General features: G+C 44.4%; 1 protein-coding gene across 1 annotated transcript in view; it reads right to left on the minus strand.

The window, feature by feature from the left end:
* Positions 1-5,565: 5,565 nt before the first annotated feature.
* Exd1 (exonuclease 3'-5' domain containing 1) overlaps positions 5,566-10,623 on the minus strand; it is a 31,277-nt gene continuing 26,219 nt past the window's right edge. Inside the window, exons 11-12 of the mRNA XM_005364273.3 lie at positions 9,436-9,627; positions 5,566-7,054 (exon numbers count right to left, since the gene is read on the minus strand). Of these exons, the coding sequence (XP_005364330.1) occupies positions 6,413-7,054; positions 9,436-9,627 (834 nt within the window). The 3' untranslated portion in view covers positions 5,566-6,412. The remainder of the gene's footprint in view (positions 7,055-9,435; positions 9,628-10,623) is intronic.

The raw sequence follows: 10,623 nt of genomic DNA on the forward strand, positions 1-10,623 counted from the left end.
GGGATGCTGGGAGAAGCTTGAGCACAGAAGTCAAAGCCCACCCCCACAGTGACACATTTCCCCCGAGGCCACACCTCCTAATCATGCAACTCCCTATGAGGGGTCAAGTACACTCAAACTACCACGGGGGATGAGGACATGATATACAAAATTTTATCTTTTTTTCTTCTTCAAGATTTTCATTTTTAATTGTGTAAGACCATGAATGGGGAGGCCAGAGGTATTGACCCAGAATTACAGATACTTGTGAGCCACTGGAAGTGGGTATGGGAAGGGAACTTGGGACCTGTGCAAGAACAGTATGTAATCTTAACTGATGAGACCTTTCTCCAGCTTTGTTTTGGTTTTTATGAGGCAGGGTTTTGCTATGTCTCATATTCTTGGCTGGCTTGGAATCCAATATGTAGACCAAAATGGCCAGAAATTCATGGGCCACCTTCCTGCATCTATCTCCCAATTAGATGTGTTTGTGATTATAAATAACTTTTCTTTTTTCTTTCTGATGTTGGGTCTCTATCCCTAGCACTGACATACCTACACCTCCAGCCTATTACTTAGTTTATAATAATGTTTCAATTCTGAGAATTTTAAAGATGGATTAGTTTGACTTTAAGAATGTACCTTAGGCCGGGCGGTGGTGGCGCACGCCTTTAATCCCAGCACTCGGGAGGCAGAGGCAGGCGGATCTCTGTGAGTTCGAGACCAGCCTGGTCTACAAGAGCTAGTTCCAGGACAGGCTCCAAAAAACCACAGAGAAACCCTGTCTCGAAAAACCAAAAAAAAAAAAAAAAAAAAAGAATGTACCTTAGGTTTTGTTTTGTTTTGTTTTTTTCCTTTTTTGAGATAGGCTTTCTCTGTAGTCCTGGCTGTCCTAGATCTCATTCTGTAGACCAGGCTGGCCTCAAATTCACAGAGATCTGCCTGTCTCTGCCTCCCGAGTGCTGGGATTGAAGATGTGTGCCACCACTGCTGGCTTTTCTTTCTTTTTTTGAGCCACGGTCTCAGGTAGCCCAGGCTGGCCTTGACCTTGCTGTCAGCGGATGATCTTGAGCTCCTGATTTTCCACCCTTCACTTCCCAAGTTCTGAGATTTTAGGTCTATGCTGCCATGTCTGGTTTACAAGATTGTTTTAGCTAAAGTTTCTATTGCTGTGAAGAGACACCATGACCACGGCAACTCTTATAAAGGAAAACATTTGATGGGGATGGCTTACAGTTTCAGAGATTCAGTCCATTATCATCACGGTGCAACATGGTGGCATGCAGGTGACATGGTGCTGGAGAGGAAACTGTGAGACCTGCATCTTGACCCACAGCCACAGGAAGTGGTCTGTTTCACTAGGGCAGCTTGAGCATATATGAGACCTCAAAGCCTGCCTCCACAGTGACACACTTCCTCCAACAAGACCACACCTCTTCCAACAAGGCCACACCTCCTAATAGTGCTCTTGGGGGGCTATTTTCTCACAAACCACCAGAAAAGGACACTACTCTGTTTTTCTTTCCTATATAATATTCATTTTCGTAGTCACTGTCTTCTCTCCTTCTCTCTTTTTGATTGTATGTGCATGTAGGTAAGGGTACATGTTTACATGTTGCATCTACACTTGTATTGAGACCATTTGACACGTTCCACTGTGTGTATGTGTGTCTGTGTTTTTTGTTTGTTTTGCTTTGTTTTTTTGTTTTTGTTTTTGTTTTAGGAGAAAGGGTTTCTCTGTGTCCTGACTGTCCTAGAACTAGCTCTGTAGACTAGGCTGGTCTCGAACTCAAAGATCTGCCTGTCTTAGCCTCCTAAATGCTAGAATTAAGGGCGTGTGCTATCACTGCATGTAAGCAAAGTTTTCAAACAAACCAAAGCCACAGAGAAACCCTGTCTCGAAAAACCAAAAAAAAAAAAAAAAAAAGTTTTCAAACAAAGTTTCTTTTATGAAACTTGAACTCACCAATTAATAGACTGACTGACCAGTGAGCCTCAGGGAACCACCACCATGTCCAGCTTTTTACATGGGTCCTGGGGTTCCAAACTCAGGTCCTCGCTGAGCAGTGGTGGTGTATGCCACCTTTTATCCCAGTACTCAGGAGGCAGAGGCAAGCAGATGTCTGTGAGTTCAAGGCCAGCCTGGTCTACAAGAGCTAGTTCCAGGACAGGCCCCAAAGCTACACAGAGAAACCCTGTCTCGAAAAAAAATTCACAAAACAACAAACAAACAAACTCAGGTGCTCATGTTTGCGTGGAAGCACTTTACCCACTGAGCCATGTCCTCAGCTCCAGGTATTCATTCCCCTGGCAGCAGGGTCTACACTATGTAGTCCTGACTCTGTATTCTCCCTCTGCGAGTATTTTGCCCACACATATGTCTTCGTACCATATGTGTTCCTGGTGCTCAGGGAGGCCAGAGGAATTGGACTTACAGATGATTCTGAGCCCCATGTGGGTGTTGGGATTTGAACTTAGGTCCTCTGAAAGAAAACAAATGCTCTTAACTCCTGAGCCATCTCTCCAGCCCCTAGACTTTTTGTAATCTAACTCCTCCTGCTTCCGTCCCCCAAGTGCTGGAATTCCACAAGCAACCACACACATCATCCCTTTTAAGGGTAAAATCTTAGTATATGCCTATGGCTTTCTGTAACATACACTAAATTATGTCATCCAGTCCCTACCGTGTAACAATAACACCCATCTAACTATGACCAACTATTGATCCCACTTCCCATTCCTGCTCCATCTCAAGATTTTGAATCCCGAATTGGATTGTTCAGTGGCAGAAACATTCATATTGGCATTCACTCTAAAGGCTGAGTATCTCCAGCTCTGTAACATCCTTGATTCTAGTTCCAAGTTTAATTCTCTAAATTTCCCATCATTTCTGAGAGCCACACATCTTTCCAATAAATTCTCTTTTTGCTTACATTAGCTGAGTCAGTTCTTTGGCTTGGAACCAAAAAACAAACAAAAAAAAAAAACCCAGAGCAGACACACGGATGCCATCTTCCTCCCTCCTTGCTTCTCCTCTCTCAACACTGAAATCCCCCTTCTGGAGGGGTGCACCTCCTCCTAGTTCTCAAGAGGCATGCCCACACACTTCAGCCCCAGAATAAGCGTCCTCTTCTCTCTACAGCTTCTCTGCCTCTCTCACCATCATCAAGGACTGGTACACATTGAATGTTAACTTGTATTTTAGTTACACGTTTGCATTCATGTCTCCCACAAGATCCTCGGACTGAACGCAGGTCATCAGACTTGGTGGTAAGCACCTTTACCTGCTGAGCCGTCTATACCAGTCCTCTTTCTTTCTTTCTCTTTTTAATTCAGCATACAGCAGGAAAACAAGGTGTGGGGGCTGGAGAGATGGAGCAGCAGTTAAGAGTACTGGCTGCTCTTCCAGAGGACCTGAGTTTGATTTCCAGAATCCACATGGTGGCTCACAAGCATCTGTAACTGCAGTCCTAGGAGAGATCCCGTACTCTTTTCTGGCCCCCATGGGCACCACATGCATGTGGGGCACTGACATGCGTGCATGCAAAATACTCCTTCACTTAAAAATAAATACGTAATTTAAAAAGCTAAGCAGTAGCCAGAGTCCCACCTGCAGCCCACTTCTCTCTCTTTTTGGTGCCGAACAATTTTAATTCTTAACGCCCCCCCTTCTTTTCGTGATGAACTAGTGACAACTAGTGTAAACAGTTGATGAGAATCCTCTGACTACAAACGAGAGGCCAGGAAGTGAAGCCCAGGGCTCTGATGCCTCCACAGTACATCAGTAGCCTCAGTGACTACTTCTGCATTCTGGAGTCCTCAGATTCCCCCATGGGCCTCACTATTTACAGCTTGAAAGCCACCTGACAAGTAAATACTAAGAACTGTGCGTAAGGACTCTGTAATAAAAACAAGGCAAACACAACCTGTTCCAGGAAGGGAGAGGAAAGAAGGAGGGGCTTCTCTCTTTGTGTCACTTGTTGCGCTGCTATCCATACATTGCTTTATTAATTTTCTTCTTTGACAGTTCCATACATGTATATTCTGATTAATATCCCCATATCCCCCCACAGACTCTCTCATCTCCCTCCCCTCATCAAGTACCTCCTCCTCTCTACCAGTGCCTTTCACAGACTCATGACTTCTGGTGGGTTTTTGTTGGTTTTTTTTTTTTTTTGAGACCCATTTAGTTGAACCAGGGGCCAACTTCATGACCACTGAATTGGAACTGCCCACCAGAGTTTGGTGCGGTCACTAGCACGTATACAGCTAAAGATAATGACTTCCTGCTTCATGAATCTATCAGTAGGGGTAGGACCCTGAGGCCCTCTTCCTCCCAAGCTTGACTGACTGGTCCATTCTTGTGCAGTTATCTATAGATGTGAGTTTGTTTTGCAATGGCTGTCTTGCCCAGAAAGTGATATTTGTAGCCCTTCTGTCTCTGGCTCTTTGTTGTTGCTTTTTGTTGTTTTGTTTTGATTTTTAAGACAGAGTTTCTCTGTGTAACCATCTCTAGCTGTCCTGGGACTCACTCTATAAACCAGGCTGGCCTCAAACTTCCAGAAATCTGCCTGCCTCTGCCACCCTAGTGCTGGGATTAGAGGCATGAACTACCACCATGCGGTTCTTGATCTTTTTCTCCCTCCTATTCTGCAATGCTCTCTGAGCCTTAGAGGAAAAGGTAGAAATGTCTTAGTTAGGGCTGGGATCCAGTGCCCTCCTCTGGCTTCTGAGCATACGGTACACAGATTCAGGCAAAACACCCATGCACATAAAGTAAAGTAAAAATTAAAATTTTCATTTGAAAGTCCTTTAACCTCTTTTTTTGAAATTTTATTCATTTCTATGTATGAGTGCTGTGCATACATAACTGCTGTCAGAAGAGGGCATCAGATCTCATTACAGATGGTTGAGAGCTACCCTGTGGGTGCTGAGAATAGAACTCAGAACCTATAGAAGAGCTGCCAAGTGCTCTTAACCACTGAGCCACCTCTCCAGCCCTAAAATTTCTTCTTCATTTAAGAGCATTTCATTTAGTCTATTTTGTTGCTGAGATGGATTTCCTGTGCCCAGGCAGGCATTCACTACAGAGCTGAGAATGACTTTAAACTTTAGATCCCCCTGCTTGCTTCTTCCTCTTAAGTGCTAAGATTACAGGAGTGGGCCACTATACCCTGCTTTGGGTCTGGAATCTGAGAGTGATCACCAATTCCTTTAGTAACACTCATAAAACAACTGGTTCTCCAATTACGCTGATGATCATGGACTATCCCCACATCCCCAAGGTGCAGTAACATCCTGTAACAGGTGGGAGAGAGATTTGAAAAATTAGTGAAGCAGGGTCTCCCATGGAGCCTAGGCCGGCCTCAAACTGCTAGCCTCCTGCCTCACCTCCCAAGGGCGGGGATCACAGGTGTGCACCACCACCGTGTCCGGCTAGATTAGCGACTGAATCACAGGTGTGCACCTGTGTCTAGCTAGAATACAGATTTCTAAACAAGACTCCAGATCTAGGAATTCAGATATTACTCTAAAATTTCCACACTGTCACACAAAAAGGGAAAAAGAGATGATCCTGATGCCAAAACAAGTTTATTGGTTGTTTTACATACATGTGTGATTTCTGAGCACTCAACACAAAATGCCCTCCTTACAAGCTGTTTTTCTTCACTCTAAGGAAACGTGACAGCTCTATGCAAACCCAATTCACTCAAATGTTACTTTTCCACAAAGGGATTAACAAAGAAGCCAGTGCCCCTGCTTTGTTAGGAAAATGAACAAAACCTCAAGGCTAAAGAGATTTAGAGAAAATTGAGAGACTGAACCTTATAATGACAGTACTTATTCTCAGGCTAGAATACAATACACAAAAATTCACAATTCAAGTAATATTTTAAGGAGAAAAGTACTGGTGAAGTTTGATGATATACATTTTTTAAACTGTAGGTAAGGGTTTTTATATTTACTTCACTTTAAAGGCCAAAAAACCAAACCAAACCCAAGCAAACAGATAAAAATACAACTTTTGTTTTTTGGTGATGTTGCAGACTGAACCCATGGCCTGTGCAGGCTGCACCAGCCCCAGCACCCGCAGGAGCTGCCCACAATGTTCCTAAACTAGATCCTTCCAGATACTGAGCCCAAGCGTTGTTCACTTCTCCAGATTCTCTAAACCTGAATTATGAGAGGTAATCACTCAGGCTCCTGGGAATATTTCTGTATATATCTACAGAATCAGAAGTTTGACTTGGTCCATTATTTCACTTTTTCCTCCCACCCAAATCCAGACACCAGGATGACACACTAAACCAAAGGTCCTTTTCTCAGAAGCCTGTGGCAGAGACCTAACCGCCCTACCCCAGGAGAAATGAATAGGAACTCTGCTGGCAGGGTAGAGGAGTCCCTTCATGAACTCAGCAAGAAACCTTAACTCCTAAAACAGATTTGGAGATGGACTTATCCATGGATCTGTCTTCTCCAGGGCCGGGCAGGGTGGAAGTGTAGAACCCACAAGCTCTCCAGAAAGATGGAAGGGGTCACTTGGTGCCACCCAGGTTTCCTGAGGAAGAGAAGGAGACACCAAAGTGTCTTCATCTGAGCTTCTTACAGCTTTCTTATTGTCTACCATTAGCAACTGTTCTATCTCCTCTTTCAAAGAAAAATGTGCCTGGGACTCATGCGTGGGAGTCAGGGAGTGAGTTCTCTGGGTTCTGGGGTCTTCTGGCCCTGCTGGCTTGTTTTCGGACTCCTCGCTGGCTTTGGCCTCCTTCATGGGAGGCAGATTATGAGACTTTGCTCTGGGCTGTTTACATTCTTTATCCAAAATATTCTCATCCTTATCAGATTCGTGACATAGAAAACGTGGAGCTTTGTCTATGCCAGTTTTACAAAATAAAAAGCCTTTGATCTGGTCCTCTTTCCCTGCTGCGCGACCCTCTGGCTTCCTTGGCTGCAGCCCCGTTCTGATGAGGAGGCCCTGCGCATCCACTCTGTACTCCTTTGCAGCTGCCTCTCGGCGCTGCTTCTGGAAGTCCTTGAGTTGAAGTAGCTCCTCGGGCAGCTCCATACACGCAGGCTAGGAAAGAAACAAGCACAGGTTTACAAAGATGCCCCAACAAGGTCCCTAAAGTGAGTTCATCCAAATGCGCTCCAGCAGTGCCCTCTAGTGTTTCCAACAGAATGCTGTTTTCAAATTTGGATTGTATTTGTTTGGAGTAATTTAAATATTTAGTATTTGAGTGTGTGAGTGTGTGTATGTGTGTGTGTAAACATAGGAAGCGTAAGTTTCCCAGCCTGGCTTAAGTTGGCTTAGAAGGTGCACCCTCTGAAAAGCTGTAACATCCAGGTACAGTCAGTGTATGTGTGATCTCAGGTGTGTGTGTATGTGTCTGACTCCATAAATGGCTGTCTGCACTGATGACCATCCATGTGTGTGGTGACTGGAATATCACCAGGGCTTTGTACAGAGCAGACAAGTGCTCTACAGTGAGCAACATCCCAAGTCCTAGATTACATGTCAACCCCCTCAAGTATGAATTTTTATAACTTTCTAAAATTAATCTGCCCAAATGGTAACATAGTTTTACATAGTTCTTCAGTATCTTTTTTAGGGAGGCAGGGTCTCACCGTGTAACCCATCCTTGCCTGGAACTCACCATACCCTGACCTTAGCCTAGAATTACAAGTGTGTACTGTGATAGCATATGCATATATTTTGGGGTAATTTGTGGCTGTCTGTTTTAAGACAGGGTCTCATGTGGCTCAGGCTGGCACAGAATTCATTATTTTGTTCCAGATGACATTCAAATTCTGATTTTTCTGTGTACTGGGATTACAGGTGTGAGCACCATGCCCACTTTATGTGGTTGTAGGGATCAAATTCAGGACTTTATGCTTACTAGGCAATACTCTACCAAATGAGATATACCCCCAGCTCTACTGTCTTATTATTTTAATTTAAAAATCTGTTTTTGTCTAGCAGTGGCAGAGCATGCCTTTAATCCCAGCACTCAGGAGGCAGAGGCAGGTGGATCTCTGAGTTCAAGGCCAGTCTAGTCTATACAGTGAGTGCAGGACAGCCAGGGTTACACAGAGAAACCCTATCTCGAAATACCAGAGGGGGGGAGTAAAGTGCAGAACAGCAGATGAAAATACATGTTGATCTCTGGCCTCCATAATCTCAAACATAGGCTAGCACTCCACATATGAGCACAAATATGAATACAGTACACAGACATGCATGCACACAACACAGACAGACGTAGACACACACAGTATGTATGAACTACAATGTGGTGGCACATGCTTGTAATCCTAGCAGTTGAAAAGTGGGGCCAGGAGGATCAGGAGTTCATCTTCAGATACATAGTAAATACAAGGTCAATCCTGGATATTTAAGACATTGTTGAAAAAACAAAACAAGAAGCCGGGCGATGGTGGCGCACGCCTTTAATCCCAGCACTCGGGAGGCAGAGGCAGGCGGATCTCTGTGAGTTCGAGACCAGCCTGGTCTACAGACCGAGTTCCAGGACAGGCTCCAAAGCTACAGAGAAACCCTGTCTCGAAAAACCAAAAAAAAAAAAAAAAAAAAAAAAAAAAAAAAAAAAAAAAAAAAAAAAAAAAAAACAAAAAACCAACAACAAAATAGGAAGCAGGAAAAAAAAGGTCCATTGGTTAAGGGTAACTGTTGCTCTTTTGGAGGACTGGGGGTTTGGTTTTTAGCACCTACATGATGGCTCACAGCTAGCCATGACTCCAGTTTCTGGGGATCTGGTGCCCTCTGCTGGCCTCCATCTATACTCCCTCATGCACATGCATAAACACATGCAGGCAGATTCACAAAACAATATATTTTTAAAGGCAAGAAGAGGGGGACCTATGTTGTAGCTCAGTTGGCAGAATACTTGCCTAGCATGAATAAAGCCCCAAGTTTGCTATGAAGCATTACAAAAACAGGGCATAGCGGTACAGGCCTGCAACCCAGCACTGGGCAGGTAAAGGCAGAAAGATCAGGAAGTTACATAGCAAGTTTGAGGAAAGCTGAGGATACATCAGTATCTGTTGTAGGGAAAAAAAAAAAGATTTACCGCAAGGCTCTCCCAAGACAGATGCAAAGAGTAGAGAACGTGAAGTAGACAGTGGGAAGAGTAGACACCACAGCCAAATCTGGTGTCCCAGGACTGTAATCCAGCTGTTCAGAAGGAGGCAGGACAGAGATCAAGGCCATCCTAGACAACTCGGTCAGACCTTTTTCTTAAAACAAAAAGTTTCGGAAGGGTTATGCATGTACTTCATTAGTACAGAGTTTGCTGAGAATGTATGAGGTCCTGTGTTTGATCTTCAGCACTGCAAACACATACACACACAGGGAGTCGCCACAGCAACAGTGGATAGCACTATGTTCAATGCAAGGAAGACACAGAAAATACAAACTACACCACAGAAAGCTGCACCTACCTCAGTGCCTGCAAGCCGGTCTGCAGAACCTTCTCGATAGGTGTTTAGGTACCCATCTACTAGTGTGGTTAAATCTGACATCATCTCATCCAAGAGCACCAAGCGGAGGGGAAGCAAGTAGGTTGTTTCCAGGGCCAAGATTTTCAATAAAGGGGGTGGAAGAGGTCGTGTCAGCCATACTTCTGGATTTTCCTAGAGAAAACAAAACCATTTTTATCCCCCAGAGATAAAATTTCTTTCTGTACAGCTCTGGCTGTCCTGGAACTCGCTTTGTAGACCAGGCCGGCCTCAAACTTACAGAGATCCGCCTCTTGAGTGCTGGGATTAAAGGCGTGCAATACCACCGCCAAGCAATTCTTAATTAATGATAAGTAAAATTTAGGCAGGTGGTGAGGTGCAAGTTCCAGGACAGCTAGGGCTATACAGTGAGATCCTGTCTTGAAAACACAAAAACAAAAATCAAACTTAATTTAAAGCACTGCCATTAAGCCAGGGTGGTAGTGGCACATTTAATCCTAGCACTTAGGCAGATCTCTGTGTGAGACTGAGACCAGCCTGGTCTACAGAGCAAGTTCCAGGACAGGTTCCAAAGTTACACAGAGAAACCCTGTCTTGAAAAATCAAAAGAAAAAAAAATAAGAGTTACTGTGGTCATGTGGTCATAGTGTCTCTTCACAGCAATTCTATGAGTTCAAGGCCAGCTTGGTCTACAGAGAAAGTTTCAGTACAGCTAAGCTTAGGCAGTGAAGGAAACTATCAAAAACAGAAAGCTTGTGAAGATGTAATTGGATGAAGGGGCCATGTTCCAGCCCCAGGAAACTGTAGAACTTGGCAGCTTTGGCCATGTGGTTCTAGCTTCAAGGATAGAAGAAAGGATCATGGAATCTCCCTCTGTGACTAAGGAAAGCTGCCGAGGCCAGGCCTGTGTCAGCAGTGTCCGAATGGAGCTCTAGAGACCACCACATGCTGCTGTGAAGGTGTTGGAGATAACAGAACTGTGAGATCAATACCTGTGGAGAGCTACAACAGGGAGAGGAACAAGCCCAAGAGGAAGAAGAATGCTGCATCTCACAAGGACGAAAAGAGTTAGAGATCTGAAGAGCGTCCTGGCATCAGATGTGAAGATGCAGGATTTAGAGTTCGCCTAGCTGGTTTTTGGTCTCGCTTTGGTCCAGTGTTTTTTTTTTT

This window comes from Microtus ochrogaster (assembly GCF_000317375.1).
Source record: "Microtus ochrogaster isolate Prairie Vole_2 chromosome 14 unlocalized genomic scaffold, MicOch1.0 chr14_random_1, whole genome shotgun sequence".
Lineage (NCBI taxonomy): Eukaryota > Metazoa > Chordata > Mammalia > Rodentia > Cricetidae > Microtus > Microtus ochrogaster.